Source organism: Xiphophorus couchianus, chromosome 5 (assembly GCF_001444195.1).
Source record: "Xiphophorus couchianus chromosome 5, X_couchianus-1.0, whole genome shotgun sequence".
Lineage (NCBI taxonomy): Eukaryota > Metazoa > Chordata > Actinopteri > Cyprinodontiformes > Poeciliidae > Xiphophorus > Xiphophorus couchianus.
Genome location: NC_040232.1, coordinates 40652369 through 40668614, shown reverse-complemented (window position 1 = coordinate 40668614; position 16246 = coordinate 40652369). Strand labels below are relative to the sequence as shown.

Sequence of the window (16246 nt, the reverse complement as noted above, 5' to 3'; positions counted from 1 at the left end):
AAGCTTCTTTGTGGCAACACTAGGCAACAAACACTACTAATAATGCTCACTAGTCAAATTATAAGATCAAAAATGTCAGTAGTGCCAGTAATGTTGAGTGAGATCTTGTGTTAACTAGTATAGTACCTTCATTTTCAAGTTTGACCTAGTGAATTAAAGAGCTTGTTTCTAATTATTTGTGGTTTCATAACAATCCTTCCCTGTAATGCTATGAATTGTACCTAAAAAGTGTTAATAGTGAAAGTATTTACTTAATTAGTGCTATAAAGCCTTCAACCAGTCCAACAAAATTCAAATTCAAAAATACTTTATTAATCACAGAGGGAAATTAAATGTTGTAACTCATTAATTCAGATTCTTCAAAGTGCCATTGAAGATGGTGATGGCTGTTGGCAGGGAAGATCTCTGGTGTGGCCTGTATTATAGCAAATCTGTCTTGTTTTCGTAGACAGTCTCATGAAGAGGATCCTCAGGGTTGTCCATAACTGTCTTGATTTTGTAAAGAATCCTTCTTTGCACCATTGTCTCCAGAGGTTCCATAGTCGTCCCTAGAACAGAACCAGCCTTCTTTATCAGGCTCTATCCGAACTATACCAGTGACTTTGAGTAGGACAGAAATTATCTTTATGCAATTCAAGCTTATTCAGCTGATGACTTCACAAAAGTAAACTACCAGCTAGATCAGTGGCCCTCAAATCCAGGCCTGGAGGGCCTGCAACTTTTAGATGTGTCTCTGCTTCAACACACCTGAGTCAAATAATGAGGATGTTAATATGGAGAACCCGACTGCACTGAGGAAGTGATTCAGCTATTAGAGTCAGGTGTGTTGGATCAGAGACATATCTACAAGTCGCAGTATGCCAGCTCCTGAGGTCTGGAGGTGAGAAGCCCAGTGCTAGATGAAGAATAAAAAAAAATCTACGAACTTGTATTGATATCACTTAACATATTAAAAACAAGGAAGTCATTCTCCACAAAAAAGAAAAAATTCTCAGCAGATATAGGTAATTCCTGAGCATCAATGAGCTTCAGAAGTAATTAATTTTTAAGTGATTTTATTTCAGAAGTGAGACTGACTAGAAGTTGATGACATGTGACCCTAAACAAGTCCAAACCAGAACTTATGGAAGTCAGAGTCATCACCAAGTCCTGGTGAAAGTTCTGCAGATCTGGTCGTGGCTGGGGAGCTTCAACGTGAAGTAGCTGAGAGACACCTTCATCGGGTCATGCAGCACATCTAGTGACACTATGGAAGAGAAAACTTGTACTGATTAATCCACAAAAATGTATATTGCAGTATATCTTTCAAAAAATCTGAAGTAATGATTGTCTCAAATCCATATACAGTATATGGTTAAACAAATCCAGTTTTGAGACTGAGATAATCCAGTTAAGTTTATATCAGCACTTCTTGCTTTTGAGACATGGCTTTCAAATATAAGACAGATCAGTCTGCTACACTTCAAAATAATATTGCTGGCGCAGTCTTGTAACAAAAGTGAAGTCCCTGTAGTCTTTACCTCCTAATTTAGAATGTTGAAAGGATTTTTTTTAAATACTATGAAATATAAACTGCATTATATTTGTATTTATTATGTATAAATGCTGGTTCTAGGTAGTGGGGTAATATTAATACCCACATGCTCACATGTAAGGTTGCGAAATTACATTCTGTTGTCTTGGTTACCAACAAAAATAACCAAAGTATCCACGTCGGTGTCCAGATCGCTCTTTCATGTAAAGTATTAGACAAGAACCCAAAGATATTACATAAACAATGTATGAATTATCATCTACCAGGTTTTTACATTTGTGTTTTTTGTCTCAGTATGAGCTGGGCTTTACTGGTTATGTCAAAGATTCACAATGTCACCGCAGAGCACAGACAGAAACAACCAACTGACAATAAGACAGTAAAGGCTCCCACTAACAAAAAAATTTAAGAAATGCACATCAATGTGTATTTTAGAGATGGGTACATATTTTGGCAAATTGTATATTCAGCTTTGTATGATAAGTAAAAATAAAATTACTTTGTGTTTCTGAAAAACATGACTTAAATGAATTATTACATTGCTATAATTTCTCATTTAAGGACTTGGGCTTTATAACAATTCATAATATACAAAGGCTATTATTATCTTGAATAAATTCAACTATATGGAAAGACAATAGTCTGACGCTATTAGCATGCAGAAGTGCTAGTATAACTCAGTAGTACAGCTTACTCACTTACATAGCTAGCTTGTGATTATTGTTGCACAATTAACAATAGCCATGCTACAAATAGCTAAATATGTTAGATAGATACTTCACTTACCGCTCCTCTGTCACTTCCAGAAGCCAGGCTGAGGTCTAAACTGTCAGTGCTTCGGCATGGATACAGCGGTGTTGGTAGATAGACCATTTATTAAAAAAAGGCATTTGTGTATTGAGACATCAGGGGAGTCTCAAAATTCACACACAGATGCAGTGCAATTCACAGGCCAAAAGCAGTTTATAAATCAAGAGATATTTGTGTTTGCATCAAAAATACAAGTCTGAATCTTGTTCTGTGCATTTAGGAATCTTGTTCTGCGCATTTATGGATCTTGACTTGTGCATTTGTGAATTATCAAAGTGTTTTAGCTCCATAAAAGAGCGGTTCAGAAGAATCAAATTATTCCTGAAAGTCACTTCCCTATGGTGACAGTGTTGTCCCATATACCACACGTCAGTCAACACCTCTGCACAATAATTCAGCGCAGTGAATTATTATAATTTTTTTTATAGCAAATGCAATTTGTCCCTCCACAGCTAGCTTTGCTAACCTCATGTCCACAGAGCTTACCTTCCTTTGAGCTTATTTTCTAAGTGACTGTAAAAGTTGGATGTAGTCCCCACCGTCTGTGAAAGCGAAGCACTGCTGAATTTACATGTCGCCATCGGATTTTTATTATTTATGTAGCGGGATTCTATTACTGATGATTAGACAGACATCTTCTGCCTCTCAGAGAAAACCACTGCGCACTGACTTGGAGTGCCACGTGTGAGTGAAAGGGGGAGGCGATGGGTGACAGCGGTAACGTACACACATAATTAATATATCAGGTTCTGGCTTGTATTTTAATCAGTATGTTCTGCGTCCATTATTTGACATTAACAAGGAATCATCATATGTCATAACAGGTATTAATTATCATACTTTTAAAAGTTATCTTTGTGTATTATTACATTACCATGTCATTTGTTTTTAGTCTTAACTGTGACAGTCATGAGACCATCATAATTGTGTCATTAATATTTTCCCTTACACACTGGAACACATTGGACTTTAAAAGGTTATGTAGCTTTATGGGTTAATATTACATTACTCTGTCATTTGTTGTTAATCTTAACTTTCTTCATTTAATTAATCCTACAATATTCCAGTAAGATGTCTTCAAAGCAGTAATAAATTTTGCATTTGAAACATTACATTATTTAAGGCTTTGAGTAGGGCAATGTGCTAGCTCCACTAATGAGAGGCAGTGTATCCACTTTGCAGTCTGCCAAAAATATGAAGAAGTCTTCATCTTGTGAACCTACACTATAATGCCAAAAGTATTTGCTCACCCATCCAAATTATCGAAATCAGGTGTTAGGATGCCACCTGTGCAACAAATCCACAGGTGAAATTTCCTCGATCTTAAATATTCCACACAGTCAACTGTCAGCTGTATTATAAGAAAATGGAAGTGCTTGGCTGAAACAAGCACTTCCATTGCAACAAATGGAACTAAGCCACAAAGTACACTACAGACCTCGTAACTTCATGACGCCTTCAGATTAGCTCAAGAACAGTGCGCAGAGAACTTCATGGAATGGGCTTCCATGGTGGACCAGCTGCATTCAATGCAAAGCTTCGGATGCAGTGGTGTAAAGCACGCTGCTACTGGACTCTAAAGCAGTGCAGGTGCGTTCTCTGGAGTGACGAATTGCGCTTCTCCATCTGGCAATCTGATGGGCGAGTCTAGGTTTGGCAGTTGCCAGGAGAACGGTAGTAGTCTGACTGCATTGTACCAAGGGTAAAGTTTGGTGGAGGGGGGATTATGGTGTGGGGTTGTTTTTCAGGAGCTGGGCTTGGAAGAATGGTCAAAAATCTCCATAAACACACTCTTAAACCTTGTAGACAGCCTTCCCAGAAGAGTTGAAGCTGCTCTAGCTGCAAAGGTGGACCAGCGTCATATTGAACCCTATAGCTTAGGAATGGGATGTCACTTAAGCTCATATGAGTCATGGCAGGTGAGTGAATACTTTTGGCAATATAGTGTACCTAACACAAGTTACAACGGTCAACCAGACTTCCTGTGTGAAAAGAAGCAGAAGTAGATCACCTAATAGATATATGAGGTGTATATGCATCTCATTAACTTTAAATTAAATTTCTTTGAGAAAAAGCACTGACTATATTTTACATTTCTCTTTCTTGGTAAAGTTAGCTTTCAGCAATTCAAGCTAATGGTAGCTTGCTGGAAGTTAATGTTATTCAAGAAGACATTTTCATGTTTATGACAGGTGTTATGTCATGTTTGACAGTGTCATGTCAGTCTTATGCACACCTCTTTTTCCTGGCCTTTTTCTGTGAGCTATATTACTTACTTGTTTACTTGTTTAAAATACAAGTAAAGTTGGACGAGATAAAAGTCGCAATTTTATAACTTTTCACCATACTGCGCTAAATTGCGAAATACAGAGGGTCTTGTAAGGTTGTAATTGGTATTGGTTTAACAAATGAGTAAATACTAAATGTTTTAGCACATCACAAGCAAATTAACGACTTTCTTCCAGCAACGTTGCGTCTTTACTCTGCCAATATTTAAATTATTCTGTTAATACGACTTGGTTCTCGTAGTATTATGACTGTATTCTTGTATTTGAAAATAAATGCAATTTATTGTATTAATGCAATAAATTTATTTTATTAGAGTAAGGCTAATCTCTTAGCCTTAATCTCTTAAAGATGAGATAAGATAAGATAAGATAAATCTTTATTGTCATTGTCGCAAGGACAACGAAATTCAAAGGGTGCCATCAGTCAGTGCACATGCCCAAAAACAAAAACTAAGAGATTAGCCTGGCCATAACTCCGTCATACTCTGCTGCCGTTTTTCTTTCCACTGTCAAACTCCATCTCTCCTCTATGACGGTATCTATATTTCAAAAACATCCGCGCTTGTATCCTTCGCTCCGTTTTCTTCCCCCCTGTGCTCCGTTTACAACATTGCTGCGTATAGCTACTTCTACTGGCTTGAACAGGCAGCCTGTTGATTAGTTTGAACACCGTTGCCACCTAGTGACCGGAGGATTGTTTATCAGCTAAGCATGAACAAAGAGAAAAGTTAGTTGTTGGCAGCATTAGCTCAGCCGATGCCTCCCTCCAGGAAGCTACCAAACAGAATTCCTGTCCAACTCCAGCTATAATAAAGATGAAAAAAAGAAAACAGAAAGTTAAAATAACAAATAATAATGCCAATTAGATAATTCAAATCTAATGCATTCCAGATGCAAAAAACATTCTGAAATTTATTATTGACGTTTTACAAATTTCACAAATCAATTAGAATGTTTCACAAATGTTTTATTTATTCTGCTATTAGTACAGAATATTCTATATAGGTTTGAAATATCTAGGTGTTGTAGTTTTTAAAGTATAACACATTAAAATCCTCAAGATAGTCAAAAATTAAGTATAATCGCCCTTTAGCTATTTTCTGAATTAGAAGCTACATTCGGAAGCTATCTTCAGCTTTGACTGATAGCTACTTGTTGGGCACTATGTACATATCTATATGTATATAAATATATATATCTATATAAGCAAATACTGTATATATATATATATATATATATATACATAGCGCCCAACATCACATCACAGATAATCTAAACACTTAACGTTTACATAACATCTTTGTAAGATTGTCCCTGTTCGCTACATCAGACATATATGAGGCATTATGGTGAACACATAAACGATTTATTAACTTACCTTTGAAGTTTTTATGAAGCTTGACAGATCCAGTATAAATCCTTTGTCGTTGTTGGAGCGTTTAAGGACATCTGAATACAGTAATTCTATAAGCATCATTAATAGTCCTGCAGCAACAGAGGAGCCATTGCTAACATGTTGTTTCCTGCACACTGGAAGTGTTGTATGTGGCGAAAAAATGCGGAAGTGCTAAAAAGGAAGTCTGTGGCTATTATTTTGGCTAGCCAATATAGCTATATATATATACAGTATATAAAAAAAAAAATTCCCTTCTCACCCACCGCGGGTGGTTCTTATCCTCTGAGCTCGGGTCCTCTACCAGAGGCCTGGGAGCTTGAGGGTTCTGCGCAGTATCTTGACAGTGCCAAGGACTGCACATTATATATATATATATATATATATATATATATATATATATATATATATAGGCTAGGCTAAGCTATATTGGCTAGGCTATTATATATAAAGTCCTGCTTCTCGCGACCCCCTGACACTTTACCACACTCCCCGGTGGGAGTGCCCCACTATTTGAGAAGTACTGAACTAAAGTGTTACTAGTTGCCTCCCGTTGGCTATCAGGTTTTTCAACACCAATAATCCCCCCACCAAGACTGTCTGAAAATGCTAAGTTATGTGTATTTAGCAATATATTATTTTTTGTATATTTATATGTTTGCCGGCACACTGTAAGTTCCAGTAACCAAGTGATGACATTTTGTTGCCAATTTCATTATTGTGTCTTTGTGCAACGACAATACAATAAGTCCAAGTATGTATTTTTTTTAGTAAGACAAAAATTTCTGACCATTTTCCTGTAGGAGCTGCTCTGAAGATTTATTCAAACTGAGCTAGTACAGGAAATGTTTTACTTAACATTAAAATTATTAATAAAGATTACACTCAGCTGTGAGTAAAGTTTACTTACAAAACAAGACAAAAACAGTCTTGTTGGGGTTGAAGGCTACTTTCTCCAGAGTCATTCCTACCAGCTCCTTAACGGGTTTCTGATCCCATCTTTCAGGAATAGGCTCACTCATCAACTTGGGCTGTTTAAAGCACATAAACATGTAACAATCAAGGCACATAGCTTCATGCCAAAATGCATATCTGAGTGTGATTTACCTTAGCCTTGCCTTCGAGGTAGGACTGGCAGAATTGTTTTATGCTCTCTACATCCAAAGTCTCAGACAGCATTTGATAGGTTATTTGATCTGTCAGATTTACCAATCGGATGTGAGGAGCGTCAAAGTGCCGAACCCGGAAGTACTCCATGAGTCTGCCGTTACGATGTTCATCCACGTTCACCAAGACGAACAGGATCTGGGGAAAAACACATGAAAGCCCACTTTCAAGGCTCAGGAGACCAACTGAGCACTTTATGATGACTGGTTTGAAATGTGGACCAGATAAGATCTGGAGTAGACTGTTCTGTTCCCGCTTAATGACAGAAACGAGTTTGATGGTGAATATGCCAAAATCAGGAGCTTCAGATGTGAAAATCACCAAAAGATGATCACCTATCAATCAGATCTGAATAATAAAAAAGGCACACATTGGCAACAAAAAAGTTTGATAAGATAAACTGAGAAGAAAAAAGAATAAATAAAATAGTCACAACTGTGAGGAAAGTAAAACAAAAAAATTTACAAATGCAAGAGGAATTTGAAAACTTAAATTAAGCTATCAACATATTGGTATAAAGATTGAGCTTTTGTGTCGATGCAGTGTTTAAGCACTTCCTTAAATAGAATTATTTCACCTTGAAAATTTTAGAAATTTAGGTGACTTTTAGAAAAGGGCATTTGTGAATAAAAACTTAGCCAGATGATGAAGTCATTAATATCATAATTTAACACTTCATCCCCTCTTACACCAAATTTTATTATATTAACTACTAAAAACAGAACAGATTTCTTGTACAAGGCCCAGTTTTAAAACTCTATCTAAAAGCATTAAAGAAGTTCCAATTGAAAAAATTGGGTTGTCCAAATATGTCACAAAACACACAGGAATTTATATTTATATTACATTTCTCTTACAGAAAGCCATTAAAGGGAAAATTTCTAACAAAATTTTGAAATTAATTTCTTTCATTTTTTTTGTATAAGTAAAAAGAAAGGTATTTAGTTCTTATTTTCTTTAGACAAATCATCAAATTGGTGTCAGTGTTGCTTATGAATATCTTGTTAAATCTTGTGTACAAAGTCGCAGCCATTCATACTGAGGTGGTTTTTTGAGTAACAGCTGAATATGTAATCATGTCTTCAATAGTCTTTAACAGTCTTATTTAACCTTTAAGACAGTTAAATTGAATGTTAGTACATTTTATTTATTTATTTATTTTTTTTACAAAATCATCATCTGATAAAAAGTTGCCATTGGAAATATGGCAGTGTTCACAGAGCAAGTTGTGTCTGTCACAAAAAAATCAGTTTTCAAATGTAAAGTAGTAATGTAATTATTGTTTCTCTCTACTGAACATGTGTGAATAATATCTAATTTTGCCCTGTATTCAACAAGTTGTAACAAAAAACATTTGGACACATATCCCCTGCAATGACTTTGGTAAGCAAAAATACCTATACTGTACATTTAAAATAACATTTTTTGTTGTAGTTGTACTTTTTAGCAGCACAAATGTCTGAACAGTGACCAGTCCGGCATTTTGGATGTTGAAGTTGCAACACAGAGCATACTGTGGCAATTATCAAATTTCTGCGCGCTTGTAACCTGTACACCTGAACCCTTATTCACTTGGATTGAGTGTACACTTCAAAAGGTTGCAGCGCAAGTATTGGGCCTGAGAATGAATAGTATATATATTGGTGAGCTTGATTAATCAACAAGGAACAGATGACTGATTAGAAACAGGCTGGAAGTATATGGGGAGAGAGCAGAAGGCAGGTACAGGGGGCTAGGGAGAGTACACAAACTGGGTAACTCGGTAAATGAATCTAACACTAACAAATAATTAGTCATAAGGAACATAATAGAGCTAAAGTAACTCAGCTCTGAACTATGGTAAAACAGAAGCAAAGCTAATCTAATCGAAGAAAGAGATTAAGAAACACAGAATAATATGAAACTAAAATGAAATCAAAACCCCAAAACAACTCAAAACAACTTCGGACCTGACAGGTAAAGAATGATTATAAAAAGGTCCAGCTTATCAGAAATGAGAATTGAGTCCAGAATAGACTTAAGCAGCATACTGCATTTCAAAATTAAATGTAGACCCTGAAAAGAGAAAGTAGAGTTTAAAAAAATAACTAGTGGCTTCCTTTAACTAAAAATGTAACTAAAATTGTAATGTTTTCACATTAGAACCAAAGAACTTCAAAGAACTTATTGGGATTTTAGATGATGAACTAACATATAAATGGGATTTGAAATGGAAGGAAAATGATACAAGGTTAATTTATATATTAAATTACAAATTTAAGTAGTAAGCATTTGTATTCTGACTTATTTACTCTAATAGCCCTACATAAAATCCAGCATAACAAATTGCAGGTGTGTCATTTAGTATCTAGTATCTATGTCAGTGTTACTGTGAGACATTGGAGAACACCTTTTTGTTTTATACTCAGCTATATTCAAACAACTAGATAGAAAATGGACAAGACTGGTAGTGGTTAAAGGTTTAGCAGATGTGAGAGCAAGAAATTACATTTACTTGCATTGCTGCAGTTTTAAGTATTATTTTTATATATATGTAAAAAGATCTTCATAAAAAGTTTCAAAAAATGTTTATATGTCCTGAAGTACTAATGTAACTACAGTAAAAGTACGTACCACAATTGTCACATCATAAGGTGACTAAGTTGTAACATGGTTGGTTCTGTGGATCCATTTTCTTGGATGTAAATGTAATGTTTACATTAAAATCTTTGGTTGGGTGAACAAACTCCTCACTAGGCTGTTTGCAATCAATCAGTAGTGCACTGCTAGTGAATAATTAGTAGCCACCCAGGTACACCCACTAGGAGGAAACAAATGCACCCAGTATAACACTCACTCAATCAATCATTCTATTGGCTGAGAAGTTGCAAGGTGATGGTACTTTTTTGTTTCAAGGGCGAGCAGAGAGGTTTGCAAGTGGAGATTTGATTCAAGCAGAGACAAGTTTTGAGCACAAGGAGAAAGGTTTGAGAAAGTACAGTGAATATTTGAAAGAGAGCAGATGTTTTGAGTACACGTTTTGAAAAGACAGACATGAAGTCCTGATTTCAGACTGAAAATGTGTGCTCTCAACTTATGGCAGAAAAATTCCCCCATACAATTTTTCCAACAATTACTATGTCGTGAGGATTGATTATTTATGGGGTTCAAAGCATGGACCCCATAAATTGGGTTCAGGGATTAATGGAAAGTCCTTGTGATGGCAGAAAGACAGTAATACTATGCTTGTGTATGTACATAGGTGTGTGTGCGTATGTGTGTGTTTATACCTTCAGCCTAAATGCCTCTGCAGCGTTGTGGAAAGCAGAGAAAATCTCTCTAAAGTCCTCAGAGCTTTTGTTGACAAAGAGCAGGGCGTGGTTTAACACAGGTGAACCTAGGATCTGTGAGGCTGTCTGCAGGACGAGAAAGAGAAAGCATCTATGCACTCAACAGTCTAAAGCCCTTTTTGCACTGCAGGGTCCAGCCTGGCCCAGCCCGGCTCCGTTCGCCCCGGTCCTATTGGCGCTATGGCCCTGGTCGTTTTGCATTGAGCTGGATACGTCACGTAAATAGATTATTGCTAAAGCTATCCAGGTGATCTCCCCAGCGACTGCAGAACAGTTTTCTTCTTGGGTCTCCCGTTCCATTTTTTCTGTGTGCGCTCATGAGCGAGGAAGCTGAGGGAAACATTTACCTCAGCTTTACATTTGACGAAAAAGAAAAATCTTATCTGAATGTCGTCTCTGAGCTGGACTCGCGGCCAACTAACCCCGCGGGTTTCCCGGCTGGAGCGACGCAAGATGCAGAAATCCCCTCGTTCACAACCTTTCCAACTTCTGATCGTTTCAACTGGAGAAATGTTATTTACATTTACCATTAAAATCTTTGGCTGAAGAGGCAATTGTAATCCCAGTTTAGGGTAAGAATAGATTATGACGGGAATTTATTGATGCAGCATATTGAAATGACAGACATAGAGAAAGTCTAGTGCTTCTCTGATCCAGAGATCTGATCTTTGTCCTGCCCCCGCAGCCAATGAACCTTACCAAGCTCCGCCCACAACCGACCCACATGACCGCAAGTCTCACAAACAAAGCCTCGATGTTTCTATGTAAACATGACTCTTAATTCATCATTTCTCCTGGATTTTCACAATATATCAGCTACTACAATGGACAGAGGAACTAACAAGTTCATGTCATCTTTTTTGGATGAGATCAAGGTGTTTGAGCCATGCGATGCCTCCAACATTGTGCACGTCACAGCAAAATGCTTTCGCTTGATGAGGAAAACGGCAGATCCACACACCCTCTACATAAGGGGTACCCAAACTTTTTGAGACCAAGATCTACTTTTTCTCTCACCAGCCGGCTGAGATCTACCTCATGACACGAAGACATAAAAATTGTAAATTAAACTCTATTGACTTATTTTATATGCGAATCAGTTATAGCAGAAATATTAAAGTGATAGAAAACCTAATGCAGTTTCTTCCTCAGTGAGACTTTGTCACTGGGAGGAGGTTACTGGTTTCTCAGTCACAAGCAGGTTGCAAACCTAAGGCCAGCAGGTGTCAGTCAGTCAGTTATGGTAGATCTGAACTTTGACCTCAATATGAGAAGCTACAGACTGATAGGAGGAACCAAAGAGCTCTGTAAAGGTAAAGGCAAATCTTCTGAAGTTGGGATATAATTAATTTAATTTCACATAATTACCACGGTAGAAGCCATTTGTTTGTTAAAAGTTTATGAAATATATTTGTTCTGTTTGATGTTTGTTGTGAATGACGTATACTCACAAATGAACGAGGTAATTAGTCCAACGTTTAGAAACTACAGCGGCTGTAATGCGCCACAGCAAAGGGAAACAAAGGTAAAATAACCCGAACAGGTGATCAACTCAAAACCACTCCTACCTTTTTACTCTCTCTCTTTGTAGTTTAAGCACACCTGTTACCATGGCAACCGCCTGCGCCTGGCAAGACGAGCAAAGATTACGTTAAAAACATAACATTCAGTCCGTTACGATATCAAGTTTCCAGGCTTGATATTTATTTCTTGATTATTAATCAGCGCTTAACACAGCGATGGTTGATTAACTAGCTGTACTTGGTGCTAGAGTGGCTAACACGAGTAACAGTTCAGTCTAAAGCCTTTTTAACAGGAAGCGTGTGTTTGTGAGACGGCCATGCACATTGTAGCCGCGCTACTACGTAGAATGGGCATCAGCCAATGAAAAGTGGCCCCTGACCTTACTGCAGAGAAAATCTCTTACTTAGCTTACCACAGCTAAGTACAGCATAATGGCAGTACTGATACAACTTCTACACCTTGAAGCCTGTCTGCTACACAGTCTTACATTAGCTATACAGATCAATATGCAATGTGTACTGTATCTGACATACACTTAAGATTTTATTTTAGCAGAAAAGGCTAAAAAAACCAGCTTGTGACTGAGAAACCAGTAACCTCCTCCCAGATGATGACATGAACGTTAGTTCCTCTGTCCATTGTAGTAGCTGATATATTGTGAAAATCCGGTAGAAATGATGCACTAGTCGAGTCATGTTTACATAGAAACAACGCACTGCGAAGCTTTGTTTGTGAGACTTGAGGTCACGTGGTCGGTTGTGTGCGCAGCTTGGTAAGGTCCATCAACAGCTAACTCCAAACGGCCCGGTCTGGCCGGCCCAATTGGAACCACAGCTCTAGTGGTTCCAGGGAGTGGGGTGGTACCGGGCTGGAAGTGCTAATGCAAAAACGATCAGCCGGGCTGGGTCCAGTGGTGCAGTGCAAAAGGGGCTTTAGATTCTTAGCACGGGGGCATGCTGTGGTGGCGTAGGAAATAGCGCGACCCATGTTTGGAGGCCTTGAGTCCTCGTCGCGGGTTCGACTCCCAGACTCTACAATATTTGCCGCATATCTTCCCCCTTTCCTGTCAGCCTACTTTCATATAAGGGACACTAGAGCCCACAAAAGACCCCCTGGAGGGGTAAAAAAAAAAAGATTCTTAACACGTTCAAATGAAAAACAACTCAGCAAAAGACTGGAAAATCCACTGATTAATTTAAAATTTGTCAAAGTCTCAAATGTCTTTCTCTTTTGGTTTCCATAAATTAAGTGCATATCAAGGATCTCTGCAGGTTTTCCAAAATTTTCTTTACCCTTAAATCTGTTTTCCACTGACTTTCAGTCCAGAACCATGACTGAAGTAAATTATGGTTTTGATCCTTTACGCGGCTGCACAGTGGCGCAGTTGGTAGCACTGTTGCCTTGCAGCAAGAAGGTCCTGGGTTCGATTCCCGGCCAGGGTCTTTCTGCATGGAGTTTGCATGTTCTCCCTGTGCATGCGTGGGTTCTCTCCGGGTACTCCGGCTTCCTCCCACAGTCCAAAAACATGACTGTCAGGTCAATTGGTTTCTCTAAAATTCTCCCTAGGTGTGAGTGTGTGTGTGCATGGTTGTTTGTCCTGTATGTCTCTGTGTTGCCCTGCGACAGACTGGCGACCTGTCCAGGGTGTACCCCGCCTCTCGCCCGGAACGTAGCTGGAGATGGGCACCAGCAACCCTCCCGACCCCATTAGGGGCAGGGTTAACAGAAAATGGATGGATGGATGGATCCTTTACGCATGAGAATACAATACAACAGATATCTTACCAAAAAGCCATCTGTAAACTAAATCTTCAGGCATCTTATCACACAACTCTATTTGTTCCTATGTTTTTATTGTATCTGGAAATCTTTGAAATGTACCTGGCCGTTGTATTCAGTAACTGGATCCATCTGGTAGACAGCGATGAAAACAACCAACTCCTCTTTAGGTGTATCTGGCCTCATCGTGTACGTCTGAATGAGCTGAGACTGAAGTACACACAGAGATTAGACGGCAGGAAGGATAGACATATAGAAAGAATCCCAAAACACCCCCCCCCCCCATATATATATATATATACAGTACAGACCAAAAGTTTGGACACACCTTCTAATTCAATGGGTTTTCTTTATTTTCATGACTATTTCTAAGGCAAGAAATCCCACTTATTAACCTGACAGGGCAGGTTGACCTATGAAGTGAAAACCATTTCAGGTTTCTACCTCTTGAAGCTCATCAAGAAAATGCAGAGTGTGTGCAAAAAACAGTAATCACAGCAAAAGGTTGCTACTTTGAAGAAACTAGAATATAAGGGCTATTTTCAGTTGTTTTACACTTTTTTGTTTAGTGCATATTTCCACATGTGTTATTCATAGTTTTGATGCCTTCAGTGTGAATCTACAATGTCAAATGTCATGAAAATAAAGGAAACTCATTGAATTAAAAGGTGTGTGCAAACCTTTGCTCTGTACTGTGTATATATAACATGAGCTAACTCATCATCATTCATCATTCATTCTAGCTTTTTGAGAAAAAGAATCAATAATCTTATATCACTTGACTGTTACCTATATTGTTTTACTAAGGTCATTATAGATGTAACAAAATAAATGAAAACATATTTTCCTAATATATAAATAAGTATAAGTATAAATATTTTAGGAGATAAAATATATTCTGGGAAGAATCTCAAAAAGTCCCAGATTAATGTGACATTCTCTGATATTGGAAAGTCTTATATTTGTGCAAAAAACTAAAAAGAAATAAAGTAAAAATTAATAGTGCATGAAAACATGTTCTATTAAACTTTTTCTTTTTGAATTTTAATTTCAGAAGTTTTTAGTATTTTATTGTGTTGTTTTCAAAATGCCAAAGAATATCTGAAATTACATTAGTCAGTTCTGAGTTTGGGGGGTGTGTTATGCCTCCCCAGCTGAGTTTATATTTCCATACCCATGATGGCTCTCTTATGCTAACTACTTATTCACATTTTCTTTCAATGTAACCAGCTAATCAATTCAAAATGAAGCTTTTCTGTGCAGATGGTATCGACTTTTTCAAATATTTACTGTAGTTTTGTTTTATATGTGTCAGGTTTATATATTTTTGTCATGACTATACTTTTTTGAGCAGCAGAACAACATCTTGAGTGACAGTATATTTGCTGATGACTTCATCATCCTGCGTCACAGCAAAGCGGATGTCAGGGAGGTCAATGGCTGCAGCGTAAAACACCTGAATGTACTCATGGTTCAGCTCCTTCACACAAACAGAGAAAGTTTTATATTTTGAGGAAATAATTAAAATTTGGATAGAAGAAATTTAAAAATGTGTTTGCTTACCTTGAAGAAACCAACCACTATTAGATCGTCACTGGCCTCTAATTGGGTCAGATCTGCAATGAGATCAGCAGATGTCCCCGCCCTCCTTTGCAGCCAAGTCAAGATGGAAGCTGAACTCTGAGGAACTTCATCATAATTCATTAAAAAACTTTCAATGAGTATATTTACTGACAGCAGAAAAAGCATAGTGGCTTTTTCAAAAAGCTTAAGGACAAAAATAACAATAAAACCTTTTCCATAATTCAGATTTTTGGCTATGAAAATGAATAGAACTATTTTGAGCTACAAGTCTGAAACCAGCTCATTAGGGGAAGTTATATAAAAAAAGTTTTTTGAAATATTTGTTTTATTATATAAATTTTATATAACATTTTATAAATGTTACAAATCTGAAACAAATATGAACAAATGTTTCATCCATTTGTTTTTATTTTATATCTTTTTTTTCATATTTCTAAGTTATTGAGTTTATATTTATGTTTAAGATGCCACCCCAACTCAAATGCTGGCCAATGACAACATAAAATAATCACATAAAATAATAATAAAATACAAATACATGCTTAACATGTAATGAATATGAATATTAATCAATTATTTGCAAATTGATTTTGTACTTCATAACATGTACTTAATAACATTTAATTAATTTGTAACATTTATTTTTATGGGTTGCAAATTGTTTTTAAATGATCACATTTATGTGATCATAAATCATTATTTATGATTTTGATTATTTACATGTTTTTATATTTCACTTGGCCCTCAAAAGTCTGAGAAAATGTTCTCTCTTTTGTTTACTTATGCACTCCAGCGGCTACTCTGGTTCTTGCAGGCAGAAGGAAGGGACTGGATCTTT

The 16246-nt window shown here is 37.1% G+C and overlaps 1 protein-coding gene and 1 long non-coding RNA gene across 2 annotated transcripts in view; both read right to left on the bottom strand.

The window, feature by feature from the left end:
• LOC114145503 (protein disulfide-isomerase) overlaps positions 1 to 16246 on the bottom strand; it is a 28115-nt gene that overhangs the window by 10544 nt on the left and 1325 nt on the right. Inside the window, exons 3-8 of the mRNA XM_028019127.1 lie at positions 15388 to 15512; positions 15167 to 15304; positions 13927 to 14034; positions 10462 to 10587; positions 7133 to 7330; positions 6936 to 7056 (exon numbers count right to left, since the gene is read on the bottom strand). Of these exons, the coding sequence (XP_027874928.1) occupies positions 6936 to 7056; positions 7133 to 7330; positions 10462 to 10587; positions 13927 to 14034; positions 15167 to 15304; positions 15388 to 15512 (816 nt within the window). The remainder of the gene's footprint in view (positions 1 to 6935; positions 7057 to 7132; positions 7331 to 10461; positions 10588 to 13926; positions 14035 to 15166; positions 15305 to 15387; positions 15513 to 16246) is intronic.
• LOC114145536 (uncharacterized) lies at positions 1039 to 3615 on the bottom strand. Its single transcript, XR_003595727.1, has 2 exons — positions 2321 to 3615; positions 1039 to 1246 (listed from the first exon to the last, which is right to left on the bottom strand). It is a non-coding gene; the product is annotated as an uncharacterized LOC114145536 (long non-coding RNA).